The sequence below is a fragment of the Chlamydotis macqueenii genome, chromosome 4 (assembly GCF_036417535.1).
Source record: "Chlamydotis macqueenii isolate bChlMac1 chromosome 4, bChlMac1.mat, whole genome shotgun sequence".
Classification (NCBI taxonomy): domain Eukaryota; kingdom Metazoa; phylum Chordata; class Aves; order Otidiformes; family Otididae; genus Chlamydotis; species Chlamydotis macqueenii.
The window spans coordinates 28,197,276-28,214,865 of record NC_141559.1 but is presented as its reverse complement, the minus strand read 5'-3'; the positions used below and the strand labels follow the sequence as shown (position 1 = coordinate 28,214,865).

General features: G+C 39.7%; 1 protein-coding gene across 1 annotated transcript in view; it reads left to right on the top strand.

The window, feature by feature from the left end:
* Positions 1 to 4,412: 4,412 nt before the first annotated feature.
* BANK1 (B cell scaffold protein with ankyrin repeats 1) overlaps positions 4,413 to 17,590 on the top strand; it is a 151,539-nt gene continuing 138,361 nt past the window's right edge. The window contains exon 1 of the mRNA XM_086746705.1: positions 4,413 to 4,448. Within this exon, the coding sequence (XP_086602831.1) occupies positions 4,436 to 4,448 (13 nt within the window). The 5' untranslated portion in view covers positions 4,413 to 4,435. The remainder of the gene's footprint in view (positions 4,449 to 17,590) is intronic.

The window sequence follows — 17,590 nt, the reverse complement described above, 5'->3', positions numbered from 1 at the left end:
TATATTCCACAGACGAGGGAGCAAAAACATTAATTCTTGCACTCTGTTATACCTGTAAAGATACTTTTTTTTAATATCCACACAGATGTATAATGTATCTGAAGTTTCTTCAAAACGATCTAAAACTCTGTTGCAACCACCCAAGATGCTATGGGAGGAAAAATATATATTTTTTTTAATATAAGAATGAAATTAAAGAATGACACAAATCATTTACATTACATACTGGCAGTGCTTTTATGTTCCAGGTCACCTATTTTATATTCTTTTGTATTTCATCTCTGTCATTAACCAATTTAATCATAATGCTACTAGAGAAAGAAGTTATTAGATTTGTCTGACTTGAACCATTTTTTCCTTAACTGACAGTGTTACTGTATACAGTAACATTTTCTTTTGGACTCATGTTCTCTCCTACATCTGCTTTATTATTATTTTAGTAGGCATGAACTTAAGCAGCAAAAGGAAGGTCTCAAGCACTATTTTCTTGCTTCCTTGAAAGCTATCATACAAACTGAGTAACGCTCTTAATTCTTTGATATCTCTTCATAAGATTTAACCAATATTTAGAAATGCATCATTTCTCCTTTTTTTTGCCATTAGACAAGAGTGGACACTCAGCTAAATACATGTTAATTCCTATAGTAACATCTGATACTGAAACAAAGTATTTGTGTGCATGGGCAGATCAAGTAACACGACTACAGCATGACTGAAAAAAAACAGTACAAAAACAAACAGCATGATCTGAAATGCAATACTCTCAACTGCATATATTAGCCATTATAGCAATATTGTCTGTACTGTAGTATAACCTAGCAATCTTATCCATGGATTTTAGAATGAAAGCTACAAGTAAAATTAACTGTTCATAATTAACTAAGAATAAATCTTTCAAGATCACGTCAAGCTCTTTAACAGACAATAAGTTGTTCAAACCTTAGCAGACCTGTAGGAAACAAATGTAATATATGTAGGAAATTATACTGGCAACATATTGAATATTAATTATATCCAAATGAGAAGCCACTATTCCAGCAATAGCAGCATATTCACAAAGGGAAAAACAAAAACAGTATTAGCAAGAAATTTGTTTTTATAAGATCAGTGAGAAACTGAAGCTAAAAGGCATTACAAAAGTATATAATTATACTCAAATTAGTGAATCTCGGATGTTTGGAGGTAAGCTTATACTTAAAGTAAATGTATTAAAATTGAAGCTTGAAATTCATCCTGAGGACACACAGACAACTTGAACACAACATATAATTCCCAAGATATGTTTTTTGTGTTTTAACATGGATTTTTTGTTTGTTTTCTCTCTAATATAGCATCACTTCACAACAAGTGCCGAGGTTGCTTAATAATTTAACTAGTTTTTCCTTGCCTAGAAACAGTGAGTCTTCTCATATCTCCAGCATGAATTATAAATTCCTTGATTTTATGATATATACAAAGTGCAGTCATTAGGAGGCTGAAGAACTGGGGAAACTTAATTCTTCTACTGGGCTTGTAGAGAACACATTGACCCAAGAGACTTCACAGTAAACTTAATTTGCCAGCAGGAGTCTTTCCTGGAAATGGCATTGTCGGTAACATCTAGTCATATGCAGACGTTACACCTCACCAGAGAAAACCTTCATGACTGGGCTGGTATAGGAAGAAGCATAAATTGACAGCAATAACCCTGCAGTTAGAAAATTCAGCTGCTTCGTTCTTAGAAACAAGGCTGCTGGCTTAGATCTCGCTATACCTAATACTGTCTTAAGTTGCAAATAGAGGCCAGCACCATGCTCACCGTGACCCCTGTTGTTGTCATTGTCCTGCACAGGCCAGTATCGTGGTCTCAAAAGCTGTGATGGCAGCACCACAGCTCAGGAAATCTCAGTGTTCAAGTGAACACTAGTTCAGCTCAGTAACAAAATCAATCAGATTCAACTAAAACCACACTCAACGCATTTAGTCTAACTGTCATCGGGTAGGGGGTAAAGTGCACCTACCATGACAGTCTGCATTACATGAAGTAGTCCTTCTTAAAACAATCCTCACCAAGTTTTATCCTCATTTAAACCATGATCTAACAACACAACTCCTGCGTTACCTTCCATCTCTATCCTCATCTTCTCAGCAACCTGTCCTAGGTGATCTCCTTCCAGCCTTATCCGGATCACCCTACACCTCGCATCATGCTTTCTTCTCCCACCCAGATGAGAACACACATTTTGCCCATACCATTGCAAGCCTTCATATGTGCCATGTGCACTGACCAATGCTCCAGAAAGGCCTTCTTGTGCAGCACAGCTTCTTGCTTTTGAAGCCTGCTTGAAGGTTTATCTTTCTACAACTAGTAGAAGCCTGCCTGTTGTTTGGTTTAAAATTTGAGCAGAACAAATCTTACTATTTCTTTTAGGACTAATTTCCACAGTGCTGGTTTACTTTTATTTCCTCTTAAAATGTAAATAACTGGCTTATCACAATTCCATTTTGCCCCTCATCCTAACACCTAGGAAAAACTTATAATTTAGTTTTGTTTTACCGGAATGTTAGAGTTGCAAGTTCCATTTTAGTTATTTTTATATTTAAATACATTTATACTTAATTACATTTTTTCTTTTTTTCTTCTTCTACAGAGAAGATGATCACAGTTCAGACTGCTAAATCATCCCAATCACATCCAACCACATTATATAATTTGTCTTTTAAGAAGCAGCAATCATTATTGCCTTGGCAAAAGAAGTCATATACTGTATTTCCAAATGTTTTATCTTTGACATATTGCTTCCTCCATTATAAGATATCTCCTTCCTGTTCATCCTCCTCAGGACTCAAGACTGCTGACACTCTAGCGCTGCGTCCCCAGCATCCAAAAATACACTACTGGAACAAGGTACTGCCTAGATATCTGTTACTTCAATAAATGAAATCTGAAGGGAAAAAATGAGCAGGAAGGAGCAATGGGAGGTATTCCAGGCTCTTCCCAATGCACGTGTAGACGAACAGGATTGGATCTAGTCTGGATTTTCCCTGTGCATATGTAGCTAGAGGTTCCCTCTGTGTGGTAGGCCAGGCCAAGTCAGAAATTCACCAAAACCACCCACTCATTAGAAAAAGCATACTGAAAAAAACCCCCAAAAACATATCAAATAAAAAACAATATCTACCTGTGTAATGACAGAAACAGCAACAGCTAATGATGGTTGTTTTTCACATATTTCAGTTGGACACAGTCCCTGCAGCATGCAAGGGCTTTACAGAAGTAGTTCTTTGACTGAAGTCCAGCCTCCTGCAAATTTGTGGTTTGTGGTTGATTGCAAACTGTGAAGGTTTTGTTATGCTGAGGCATGAATAAAGACCACCTCTATGTGGATTTGCCCTTCTCTAATACTGCTTGAATTCACTCTGCAGCCTTTTTTTCAGTTCAGACAGAGCTGAGCATTTGCCTCCTCTGTTTTGGACACCTACATTCCTGAAACTGATACTTAGCAACTTCACCTTTGAGAGCTTTAAAACCTTCGATAAATTTCACAAAAATCAGCCACAAAGCATTGAAGTTCTGGTAGGGAAGGGGAACACCGAAGTTTAGATGGGCGAGAAGTACATACCCATGCATGAAGTGCAAGTCGGACAAGCTTTGCCTCCTTTGGAAATCAATTTAACACTTTTTTCTTCTGGAAGGTACTTTCAGTTTGCCTATTTTCATTACTCCTATTTTAAGGAGCAACTCTGGCTCCTCATGGTAAGTCAGGCCTTTATTTTGAACTTGAAAGATCCTACCTTGCTCAATGACTCCTGACTAAAATTGATGGCCAGCATAGCAGCAACCTGAGGTGTTTGCACTCTCTTTGTCCTACTTGTTTAGGTTTTGGTTTTCCTCCGTGCCACATAAAGAAAATAAATACACAGAATAATATTGCAGAGGCGTTACATCACGCCGCACTGGAGCACCTTCCCAGCAAGGCCCTGAAACCGTGACGCAATGACAGAGGTCTCTGGGGGCTATCTGCCAGGTGCCCTTCCTCCTCAGTGGGCTTTCCACCCCACGCAGCAGCTCACTGGGGTGACCCGGGTTCCCTGCTGCAGCCTCGCACTAAACCCAGAGCTCTGCAGAGCCGGAAAGGTTGGACTCCCTCCTGGTTTTCTCTCCACAGCCAACTAACTTCGACGCCCGAGGGCGAACGAGGGTCGAAGCGGGCTGGGAGCCTTCAGTGCGGGCTTCCCTCATGCTCCCGCCTCAGAGCCGGGCGGCGACGCTTCCCGCCGTGGGGGAGAACATGACGGGGGCCGGAGGGCGCCGCGAAGCCCCACGGCCGGGAGGAGCTGGGGGCGGCCCCACGCTTCCGGCCCGGCGGCGACCTCAGCGGCCGGGACAGCGCCCTCCGGTCCGGGGGAGAGCGAGCTACCGAGCAGCGGCAGCACCGGCAGCGACGGCGGCGCCATGCGCCCGGCAGGTCGGTGAGAGGCAGGTCGGGGGGGCGCGAGCGGGCTGCGGGGGCCGCGCCCGCAAGGGTGCGCGGGGGTGTGAGGGCGGGCGCGCGCCCGCCCGTTGGAATCGGCCTTTGGCGGCAGGGCAGGAGGGCGCCGCGCCACGGCCGCCATGTCGCGGCCGGGGGTGCTGGGGTGGGCCTGGTGGGCGAGGAGGGGTCGGTTTAGGGCTCGGCGTGAAGGAGGGCTTCGCTGCCGGAACGGGATGCGGCGGTTGTCTCTCAGGGCTGGCCGCGGGGGCTGGGGGGGCGGTCGGTGAAGGGTGGAGGCAGTGGCGTGTGGTGAGGTTCCCGTGGAGAAATGGGATGCACTGCTCGGGAAGTGCCTTTGCTCCCCGAGCTGCATGTCCGAGCGTCATGTTGGAGAGTGGAGAAGGCTGCGTGAGGTCTTCTCCATTTTTTCTACATAAAGTTGGGTGCTTATTGGGTGCATATCCTGTTAGCATGTCTAGTCCAAAGGTTTTTTCTTTCCTTTTGATATTTCAACTCATGTTACCTGTTTGCATGTTTTCACTACACATTATGCTAGAGTTTTTGTTGAGGCAGCTGTTCTTGGCACGTCAAGGCAGTTTTAGATAACTTTTTCTTGAAAATAGTCCTCAGTTGCAAGTGGTGTTCAATGCACCTATTATTGTGTGGCAGTACACAACATAACTTTTCTGAAGAGTGGAAAGTCTGGCACCAAAAAGTTAAGAAATGAAAGAACAGAAGTTGTATGAGCAATGTTAATTCTGTCCTACATGTATATCCACTCTGGGACAGTCTTAATTGGCTAATCACGTGGTGTGTTATTAATTAAAAATTGATCATCCTTTTTCAGTTTCTCAGCATTCAGTATGAGATCTTGCCTTATTTTATACTGTACAGCAAAACCCTGCTAAGACGTTCCACAGAAATATTCATTTCCTTATTTATGTTTTCATTGGTATTTGTCACATTTTCTGTGTGCCGCCACACTGTTAGCATATATTTTGTCACTCCCTTGGTAGCATTGGAATGCATTGTCCCATTTACTGGTGGAATAAATAGATGAAAAGATTATGAAGGTCACGTGTAAATCAGAAGCAGGCCTGAATCTGAACCAGGAGCCCCTGACTCCTGGTCCCTGTGTTCATTCTTCCCAGTCACATTTCCTTATTCACAGAAATACTGTACATTTACTACTCCTGTTTTCTTCATATGCATTTGCAAGGCTCAGCAATACTCAAATCAAACCAGTGGCTGCAAAGTTGGGCACTCAATAAAGGGGAAATGGAAGATGTGCAGCCAGATGTCAGAGGTTTGGCTTGCAGCAGGGAGTTCAGCTTTACCTTTGTGACTCTTCTACTAGGCAGGACAATACTTTATCCTCATTTTATGAATGAGGAATCAAGAAAGAGATATCTGGAGGCCTGGCGTTGTGAAGGCAACTCACTACTTTGGTTTACTTTTCTAGTTCACCATTTTAAATGATTACTTAAGATGTCAAGATAGGGTTTTCTATCATAACATCAAAGTAACCATATCAGATATTAATTATCAAATGCAACATTCTGATGACATTAGTATTGCAAGCCATTTCTACCTACTACTGTCATTATAAAGATGAAAACACTAGAGAAGAAAGGCAAAGTGACTTTTCCAGCTGTTGTGTAATAAGTTAGTTGCAGATAAAATGTCAAAACTCAGGACTGCTTTGTTTTCTTCCCAAGGCTGGTCGTAAAATGGATATGGTTATTTCACGAGTATCTAGCCTTTGATAGATAGAATTTTCTAGCACTATTGCAAACTTCTTTAAAGAAAAAAGTACTGTGCATGAGCAAAAACATAAGTTTAATGGCATTTCTAAATATGCATGTACTATCCTAGTTACTAGGCAGACATTTCTAGATCTGAATGGTCAGTTGTATTATGATAATCACAGATGTTTGCTTAGTGATCACTTTATATAAATGACAGTATACAATAGTGCATGAACTGAGGACATCCAGTTTAAAGTTTGGCTTTTGGTGAATAAAGGCAGTCAAATCCCAAATATGCATGTGAAATTACTAGACTAATTGCTTAGCAAGTACGTAAGAGCACCAAAGAGGGATGGCCGGTTTCCCAGCTGCTTTCAGCCAGTTCCACACATTGGCATTGGCAAGGAAACAGGCATAGGTTCAGCCAGCAGTGAATATGCTGGCCTTCTGCTCTGCCATCATTTGTCTCTGTCATTTTTTCCATGTATTGCTCTGCACAAGCCTCATCCACTTGAGACCTCCATGCATAAACCCCTCTCTTGCAGTTTTATCACAGCACCAAACCTACTGTTCCACGGTGAGAAGAGGTCTGTTTTCTCCTGATGGGACCACTAGCTGTGAGATATTGAAGTTGTTTTGGGTGGATTGCTCAAGGCCTAGTCTAGCTCAAGTCTGAAAACTGTTTGGCATGCTTGGTGGGAGAGACAGACTTGTTACTTGTCAGTGCTTTGTTGGAAACTCTAGCCTAGATGAATTTCTTTATGCAAATTCCATTAAATGTGCTGTACCTAGTAGAGATAAAACATCCATAATGCATGATTCTTGATTACATCTGTCTTCACTTGAGACAGGAGGCACTGATGGGATAACTTGTTAATGGCTGTGCCGTGTTTGAGTTATCACTCCTCTCCACACTCATGAACATAAATATCATCACTGAGATCTTCCATTGTGTGCTCTTTATTTACATGATGTACATTTTCTGTGCCTCCAGCTGTTCCTGGGACAGTGTTTACTTGACAGAGGTTCTGTAGGGCAATCTAGCCACGGAATATACACAAATAATACTTGATTTTTGTTTTTCTGAAGAATTAAGGCTCACTTGAATTTTTAACAGCCTTAACAATTTTTAAACTCCTTCACTTTTACAGATAATATGGAACTCAGACCATGATTTGATTCAAAATCTAAGGGGTCTAGTGATGGAGTTTTGAAGCAGATTCAGCAATAACTTCATAATATGAATAATTAATATTACTAATAATAATGTATTAGTAATGTGAGTATCAAAGAAGCCCGTGCTGCAAAAGCTGCTGTCATCTGTTTACAGTCTTATTATTCTGAAAGGAAGTTCCTGTTTTTTATTATTGATGAAACATTTTGATATTTCTGCAGTAAGAAACAAAAATATAATATTCAGGTATTTTAAAGCTGAAATCTCTGTCCTTAAGGACAGAAAAGGTAGAAAAGGAAATCTTCACTGTGGATGAATAAGTTTTTTTGATGTGCACTCCAGATGCAACACTTTCAGGCAAGACTGCAGGCTAGAAACTAGAATTCTGTCTTTTAAAAAATATTTCATGAGGAAAAAGAAAAATGGGATCCTGTTAGCTTTGAAACTCAACTACCTTATAATTAGGACAAAGCTATCATTTGTCTCCAGAAGTGTTGGGTTGCTGATTCAGATTCAAAAGGTGGTCCTGACAAGATGTTTTCTATATGCTGATTCTCTCTGGTCTCCCTTCTGTTGCAAGCAGTGATTACTGAAGTTTGCATACAAGCAATTGACCACCCACATTTTAAAAACTGTATCATTCACAGTAAAAGTGAAAGAAAGAGCAGCAATCTCAGTTTCTGAAAAGAAGAATATTCGTGTCCAGGGTCTCGAGAACCACAGTATCACTGTTTTCTTGTTTGTATATCTCTTGAATCCAGGCTTTGAGTATTTGGTTAGCTTACATACTCCTTTATTTGCTTGTAGATAATAAAGAATGTTTTAACTCTTCTAATAAGCATACATGCCACAATGCAGTGGCATGCAGCAGTAGCTTGTGATATAATTTTGTCCTCCTGGGAGGTCTGGTAATTTCTCTGATTATCACTGAAAAAATAAAGTTGCTCTGACCTTTTGTATAGACTTAAATGAGACTACTACAATGTAATAAAAAGCTAGGTTTTATTAAATGTGAACAGAAGTAGTCATAAGTTCAGAATGGTATTTTAAATACCTAGGCATTTTGAAACTGCTGTGAAGATGAGAGTCACGAATACCAAGATCTAAATTTTAAACTGTGACCTGTTTCATGGGATAATATTGATGATCATTTGGTGTTCATTGGCTGCCTCCATAGTGAGAACGCAAGGCTGTGTATTAAGCCACAGAATATAGTTTATACCATCGCAGGCCTGACAGTTAAAGCAAACTGGTCTTAAGCAGTCCCATCAGTACTTTGTTTTTCAATGCTTCTGTGAGTCTGTGTACAATTAAATAAGTAAAAGCTTACACGTTTGACATTGAGATAGTTCAAGCAGAGGTATAGCCAAGTTTGGAAATTACCCTTTTGCTTTCAGATCACATGCTTAACAGCTGTAAGTGACTTGAAACTTTATACAGGTATTTATAAATAGCTGCAGTTTGTGGCTATGGTTCCCTACTTCTTGTAAGCTTACAGTGATGAGCAGTCATTTTTATTATATGACCAGTTGCCAACTAATGACTCTTTGTTATTGACAAATATTAAATAATATTAAAAACAATTTAGCAACAGTAAGTACAATTCATTTTAGCAGTACCTTGAAACCACTTTTATGATAAATGAAAACTCACAACATATCTATAGGAAATACAGTTACTGCCTGAGTATAGCCTACTTGGGATACCAGCATTCGGTGATAGTCAGTTACTGCTTTCATGAAAGAACAGTGTTTTACTAGTGTACCATCTGGACATCGATACGGAGCGTTCAAAGCTTGAAGTACACAGTAATGTATACTGCAAGTAGAAAAGGAAACCAAACTTCCTTCTTCCTTCCTTTTTGATCGTGAAGATAGTATCAGTGTACTTCAAAAATAGAAGTAAATGACAGGTGTTATTAAAAAAGATGCCAAGTTTTTTTTCAAAAGTGTGTAATGACAAGTAGTTCCCATTATTTTTAGGATATGAGATTTTGTGGAAATTTGGGACAGATCATTGATGGATAGATTTTCTGAAATGTCCACATGTGTTTTAAGAGCCTGTTTGTTTACTTGAAATACTTGGGATTTCTCTTCAAAATGCTTAGGAATCGCTATTGTGCTTTACCCCAGGTGGAACTGCAGCTTCTGTCCAGCGCATATTCTTGGGTTTGCTTTCTATGGAAACCAACGTCAGAGGTGGGAAGGGAGAGAGGTTTTCATTGATGCCCAAGTTTTGCCCTGGTGCTAGCTGAATAGTGCAGCTGGTTCTAGGAGCAAAAACCTGATTCTAGATCCCCCTACTCTTGACATACTGTATTAACCAGATAAAAGAATATTCTTACAAGAAATTAAGATAATGTCAGACTACAAGATAAACAACACGCCCCCCAACCTGACTGAGATCCTGTCAAAGGTTCTCTAATGCGTTCCATTCTTTGAGAATACACATACAGTTCATGCCTTAATGTACTTTATCCTCCAAGTTTCTCAGTGTTGAGGACATGCATGTGTTCTGTCTCTTAACAAAGCAAACTAATTTTCTGTCAAAATGTAATGAAGTAACGATATTTTAACTCGCTATTTATAATTACGCTTTCTTCCAAATAAGAAAAAACCAAAATGCCTCTTACATTTTTCAGTTGTTCTCTATGTCACAGAGTGAATGTTAACTAATGAAGAGTAAATAATGCAAGTTTGTTTACTGTAGTCAATAAAAAGTGGTGGGTTTGGGTTTTTTTTAATACCATATTGGAGGTATAATTGAAACAGCATTATTTATTTTCTGGTGGAAAATATGAAAAATTCTAGAAGCTTTTGCAACAATAGAAAAATGTATGGAATAGCATTTACGAATTGAACTTTTAAGAAATTGAATAATATGTTAAACATATTTTCATATAGCGCACCCTTCTATTATTCATCATTTTCATTTATTCACGAAACATTTACAGTTTATATAGCTGAAAGGAAAAAACATAGCCTGGAATGAATTGAACAAGGACAATTTAGAGCCATTTGAGGACTGAAAATAAAAGCCTCCATCTTAGCTAATGCTAGTGTCTTCTGTAAAAATGAGAGGCTAAATACAGCTGAAGCTTCAAAGCAGTTTAACACTAATGTGATAGTGGGCACTAAATGAAAACAAGCAGTACTTTTATCAGAAGCCGCAAGTGTGATGTTCCTCTGATTTGTTAAGATTTATGTGACTTAAAAGACTTGGGTGCTTCTCTTTATAAAACTATAATATGCATGACTGACAGAAATAGGGGTTTTTTAATTAACAAAACCATACAAACAGCAAAAGACAGATGTCTTCTGACTTCATCATGTAGTGGTTTCTCTAAGGTTTTGTTACTAAGGATTTTTTCAAGTCTTTGCAATAGCATTCACGTAATTCAGTTATGACTGTTAAGCATTTGGCACTAACCAGGAGTGTATACTTGAGCTTTGGGGCCGCCAGCATAAGAAGGACATGGACCTGTTGGAGCGAGTCCAGAGGAGGGCCACGAAGATGATCAGAGGCCTGGAGCACCTCTCCTATGAGCACAGGCTGAGAGAGTTGGGGCTGTTCAGCCTGGAGAAGAGGAGGCTGAGGGGAGACCTTATAGCAGCCTTCCAGTACCTAAAGGGGGCCTACAGGAAAGATGAGAAACTCCTTATCAGGGCCTGTTGTGATAGGATGAGGTTGCCCAGAGAGGTGGTTGATGCCCCATCACTGCAAATGTTCAAGGCCAGGTTGGATGAGGCTCTGAGCAACCTGATCTAGTGGAAGGTGTCCCTGCTGCTTGCAGGGGGGTTGGACTGGATGATCTTTAAGGTCCCTTCCAACTCAAACCATTCTATGATTCTGTGATATGTATGAAAAATCCTAAGAAAATAGCCAGTGTGGTTAACAGTGTACAAGTAGACTGTATCTACCTAGAACAGCTTCTTCCCATTATAAGCTCAGTTTATCTGAGCTTATAATGATCTATCTCGATCAGATCTAACATGTTTACAACTTTGGAGCTGACTTAAAAAAAAACAAAAAGAGCCCTCTGAAAAATGACTATTTGATCATCATTACTTCTCTGATGCCTTTGTTTGCTCAAGGGAACTGAAATAAACAATCAATGTGATTTATGAGCCTCAATTCGCATTTACTTTAAAGCAAGTCGATTAGGCCTTTAAGTAAACCAGATAGACTACACAATGTCTTTGAGTGTCTAAATGATTTTAGCTGTGTCCAGAAAGTAATTTCTAGCAGCTTAGGCTTACTTTTAATATTTAAAGATAATTTACATTTCAGATTTTTCTGAATCTTTTTAATAGTCTTTTTAAAAGGTATTTTCTTACCAGAAAATTTAATAAAGATTGAATCAAATAATAGGAAAAAATCTGTCTTGGAAAGGATGTTTGATATTATCTAGAAAATCCAATAAAAATGCAGAAAATTCAGTACACCTTTTTTCCTCCGCCCCTCCAAGATGTCTGCTACTAGAGCATTTCACTGAGTCTCCAGCTACTGTAGACTTCCTCTCTGTAAAAACGTAAGGCCAATTCCCCAGCTAGTGTGTGTCACAATAGCTCTGCTTAATCAATGGAGTCTTGTTGCTCCACGCTATCAGAGGAAATTTTGCCAGTGTTTTTAATCAAAACTTTTTAAGATTTTCATACTTACATTCTGGTTTTGTAACACCATAATCTTATCATCAAAAGTTCTGAATTTGTTTCGCTCCCTTATCAATTCCATTCCCTGTTCAAGATTAACCACTTTAGAGGAGAACAAATCTGATTTGGCCTTGAATGCATGAAACAGAGCCTGTAGTGATTGAATTTGAGAAAAAAATATTGTCTGTGAAAGTTTAAGACAGATCCTGCATTTATCGGTTTGGAAACAGAAGTATTTTCTGCTTACAGGGTACATTCAGGACAGTTTCATTTTAATTTTCTTGTTGCAGTTTTGCCAAGCTATTGTCAGGTGGTTTTCTACAAGACTTCAAAAACAGCTCTATTTCACTGGCAAACTTGCAGCCTGTATTTCAACACTGACGTTTATAGAATTCATTAAAATGGCAATCCATATTTCTGTATTTCAGCTTGCAAGTAGATAGTGTATACCATAAATTTTGTACTCCCACATGCTGTGAAGTCCATACTGTTCATTGTGGATGACATGTGTAATAACATTATTATTCATTTTGTACACAACCTGTTCTTTAAAACATGCCTTAAATAACATCGTAAAAAGGCAGAACTATTCTTTGAAGCTGTGACAGCTCATTCATTGAATTTAACATTTTGGAAACTTCTGTGAAAATCTAGTCCTTTTTATCACAAATCAAGGGTTGAATATTAACCATATTTAAAATATTATAAAAGTCAATTATATTATTTTATTTCTGTCACTACAATTACATCACGGATGACTGTTGTAAAATACAAATTGCCAAAATGTGCATACTCTCCCCAAAACTGTCTGGTTTGCTTAGTACACTGTGAAACTGAAAAGAGCAAAGTTTTCACAGTCACCTAGCCAAAAAAAAAAAAAAAAAAAAAAAAAAAAGACTTGTCTGAAAAAATCCAGGAATTCGGTACTGGGTAAATGTAGTTAACAATCTATTGAGCAGTAGGACTCTTTAGAGGAGTGTTTCCAAACTTAAATTAATCTCTTTTTATAAGTTTATGTTTCTTATTGGAAGATCTTATTAATGAGAAGTTTCACAAGAGGTTTAAGCAACTGTCATTTTTTGAAAATTACTCTTGAACATATTGTTTTCTTTCTGGATATTTCCATTCTTAGTACATTGTTGACGTTTTCTTCACTGAATTTTAGTGTCATAGTAAGCATTTAATAAGTGCCAACCTCATGAAGTTCAACCAGGCCAAGTGCAAGGTCCTGCACCTGGGTCATGGCAATCCCATGCACAAATACAGGCTGGGCGGGAAATGGATCAAGAGCAGCCCTGAGGCGAAGGACTTGGGAGTGCTGGTGGACGAGAAGCTCAACATGAGCAGGCAATGCGCCCTTGTGGCCCAGAAGGCCAACCGCATCCTGGGTTGCATCAAGAGAAGCGTGGCCAGCAGGTCGAGGGAGGTGATTCTCCCCCTCTCCTCTGCCCTGGTGAGACCCCACCTGGCGAACTGTGTCCAGCTCTGGAGCCCCCACAATAAGAAGGACATGGACCAGTTGGAGAAGATCCAGAGGAGGGCCACAAAGATGGCCAGAGGGCTGGAGCACCTTTCCTATGAGGACAGGCTGAGAGAGTTGGGGCTGTTCCGCCTGAAGAAGAGGAGGCTCCGGGGAGACCTGATAGCGGTCTTCCAGTACCTCAAGGGGGCCTACAAGAAAGATGGGGAGAGTAGGGCCTGTTGTGATAGGACGAGGGATAATGGTTTCAAAATAGAGGGAGGTAGATTTAGATTAGATATTAGGAAAAAATTTTTTACAATGCAAGTTGTAGAACACTGGAACAGGTTGCCTAGAGAGGTGGTGGAAGCCCCATCCCTGGAAACATTCAAGGCCAGGCTGGATGAGGCTCTGAGCAACCTGATCTAGTCAGGGATGTCCCTGCTCCTTGCAGGGGGGTTGGACTAGATGACCTTTGAAGGTCCCTTCCACCCCTAACCATTCTATTATTCTATGATAAGTGTTTCATTTTGTTGTAGTCCTAATTAGCCAATCCAGGTACCTCTGCGTGTGTTAAATACTACAGGTCCACGTGAGATCGCAGTCTGTACCAGCTATGAATTTAGTGAAAGTGGCTGTGTTCAAAAGTGTCGCTTGAGGTACAAGTGTGCAGGAGTGAGCGGGAGCTCAGATGCACGCTCCTGTTACTACTGTTTAGCATTGAGCGACTGTGGCCAAGTCAGTGAGGACTCTCAGGACTTATTTTCCCAGATGCTGTAAGGCTACTTCCACACTGCTAAATAGTGCTCCCTACAGAAGAGGGTTTGTAGAGGCCAGCAGTAGGTGCTAAGGACCTGAGAGGCATGCAGGGTACATTGAAAGGAGCTGCTTTTGAACTTGCTGGTCCTGTGGCAGTAGCAGGTGGCGCACATGAGGTGTGATTCTGAAGCAAATGTTCCGCTTTACTTTCATCTCAAAGGTAGTTTGAGTAGCAGTTTATGTGCTCCAGGGCCAGTCAGTAAGGGGAAGCAAAGCCTGGTAAGTGAGGACAATCAGATGATTAGTTTTGAAAGTATACCCATAATCTTAACTGAATATTAGTGTTGGCTCACTCTAAGCCATAGCTGTTGCTGCAAGTGGTGATCTTCACTTCCCATTAACTTCAGAGGCTTGGAGTTATCCTATAGTTCATTTCCCTTTTTGTCAACAGAAGTGTTTAGGCAAGTGCAAGGCAAAGCAGGCTGGGGAATTGATCAAAGTGGCAAGTAAAAAAAATAAGTTGCCAGGATGAGTGTAAGCAACTGTATAGTAGAGATGTGCAGGACTACCTCTTCTGGTAGCAGTGAGATTTTTTTTGTGTTTTTAAGATGTATGTGCAGTTATGGCAGTAATCTGCAGTAAATGGAAGGTGGAGTATGGGTGGTATAAACGTCAGAGGAGGAAATGTAAGATTGCACATTGTGTTTCATATGTGTACTAAACATGCGATCAGTTATTGCTGAGCAGCTGGCATGTGGTAGCATGTTAAACTGTGGTATCTTGAGGAGTCTTAGATTAAATGCTAATAAATTGTATGTACAAAGAAGACGATAATAGACCTATGACAGCATCAGCCTATTTTCTTTTAAGAATTTTCTTTTTCTGGATATTCAAGAGGAAAGTAAAAATTTAGTTATATAGATTTGGTCAAGCAATGAGGGCTTGATCATGTAAAAAGCAGGATGCTTCATTATTCCTTTATCCCATCCTGTCCCCCTCAAGCTTCTGAGTTTTAATATATTTGAACTACACAAGTTCACTGACTGTAGTGAGAGAAGGTTTAATTTGGTCTCAGAAATGGTTCAAGAAGAATTTGTTTTCACTTTCTATTCTGTACATTTCTAACTAGATAGGTGCTGGAAAAGCTAAAAGTACTGGTGAGATACTTTTCTTCCAGCTTACATAAGTAGATACAGTTTTCCTGGTTCCACACACAGTGAGGGTATATGCCAACAACAGTAAAGTATAGTAGGTAGGTATGTATATATGCTATGGTAAATCTGTTTGCAAGAACCTGAATGTACAGAACTTCCAAATGGTTCGTTTCCAGAAGGAACCCATTTGGTCAATGACAGTAGTAATTACATTAAACCTTTTTGTGAGGGCTGTCCACTAGAGGAGGACCCCGAATGGGTACTTGGGTAGCTGTCCAATTTGGTTGTATTTCAGGACTGGTAATAATTTTAGAATTTGTATTTTGCAGGAGGGAAAGATAATTGCATGTGTTAAACTTATACTGAGGAGATACGCTTGCTGGAAAAATGTCTTTTGAATCTCATGTGACACTTAACGGTATTTGGGCATTGCGGTTGATTTTGCAATCCTATGGGTGAATTATGCGAAGGCAGGCTTGCACTCATGTGACTAACTCAATTTCTTTCTGTCTGATAAGCAGAAATATAAGTAGTTTGTTATATAGCTAGTGTTTAGAATCTTGGTCTTTAGGCAGTAGAGAGGAAGCGGAGGTATATATAGAGAATAATATAGAGGTAATATAGAGAAGTCAGCTTTCTGCTGAGGTTGTTGCTGAATGTTTTATTTAGTTTGGTTTCTAACTCACTGTTAGCTCTGTCATTGCTCATTTTATGAAGCTACACATATTTATGTACTGATTTTCTACTTCATTTACTTCCTTCTGCCTGCATTATTAGCTTGAATGCTGTTAAAAAGGTCAACACAAAAATATGAAGTATTTGGCCAGCACTGATTAGAGATCTGTCTTGAGTATTGTTGTTGTTGTTGTTATTGTTTGGGTTTTGTGGTTTTTTTTTTTGTGACTGTCATGTAATTGTCAGAAAGGGACCAAAAAAAAAAGAGCTGAAACCAGAGTACGCTTTCTTCTACAGCTTCATAGCTTGGGCATGTTAGACATCAAATAGAAACAACTACACTTCCTTTAATTTCTGAATGAACACTTAAGTAAATGAGATGCATAAAAAATAGATTTCAGACCAGTCTGCAAACGTAGGAGAAGATCAAGCAATTTGATTTATGAGCTGTCAGAAACCTTCTCTTGATGCTCTGCTGGCTTGTGGCTAAGGAAGCATAGTAATTTTAGAAACCTAAAGAAATATGGATGAGACACTGGAACAGGTTGCCTACAGAATTTGTGGATGCTCCGTTCATGGAGGTGCTCAAGACCAGGTTGGATGGGGCTTTGAGCGATGTGGTCTAGTAAAAGATGTCCCTGCCCGTGGCAGGGAGTTGGACTAAATGATCTTTAAGGTCCCTTCCAAGCCAGACCATTCTGTGATTGTATGACTGCTCTAAGAGCGGTCTACCAGATGGATTTCTTGTATCAATGATAATCTGTAACTTAGAAACAGTTGGGATGTCATCTCTGGTTAATTCAGTGTATTTGACCACATTAGAAATGCAGGGAACACAGAAATCTCTGTGAGCAGAAATTGCAATAAGCGGTGATATTTGTTGAAAAACACTGTCACATACTGGTGATTGTCTGATGATCAGTGTCTGCCAAGTCCCTGGTGTACAAATTACACTACTTAATGTCTAAAACACCTTCCTTGTCTTTGATACGGCATTGCTACTGCGTGACCTCCCCAGATCACAGCAGTTGGAATCCCAGCAACTTGCCCAAAACGTTATTGCTTGCAAGATCAGTGCTTTCTGTTTGGTTGTATACACACCATTTTCTGAGGTATGTTTTCTTGTGATAGAGGTAAATATACTGAATTTCATGAGACTGTATCCCCAGCCCTAATTAATATCTGCAGAACATGTTTTCCACTCTCTATTTCTTGTTTTGAAAGAATTAGAAGTAAGAATTTGTGAGAAACTGAAGTAACAATGGAATCAAAGGTGGCAGAGAAAAAAGCAACAGAAGGCAGAAAAAAAAAAAGCAAAGAAGTTGAATTTAAATGGACAGAGTTTAAATGTGATCATAAAACCAAAAATCCTTGGGGTAAGTCAGGATGGGCACATCTAGAGAGATCCCGATAAGATAAACACAGGTAATAAAAAATAAATTAAAAAATAAATAAAAGGACAGTTTGCTGTCACCCAGCAGTGAAATTTTGAAACTGAAATTTTAAAAAATGTTT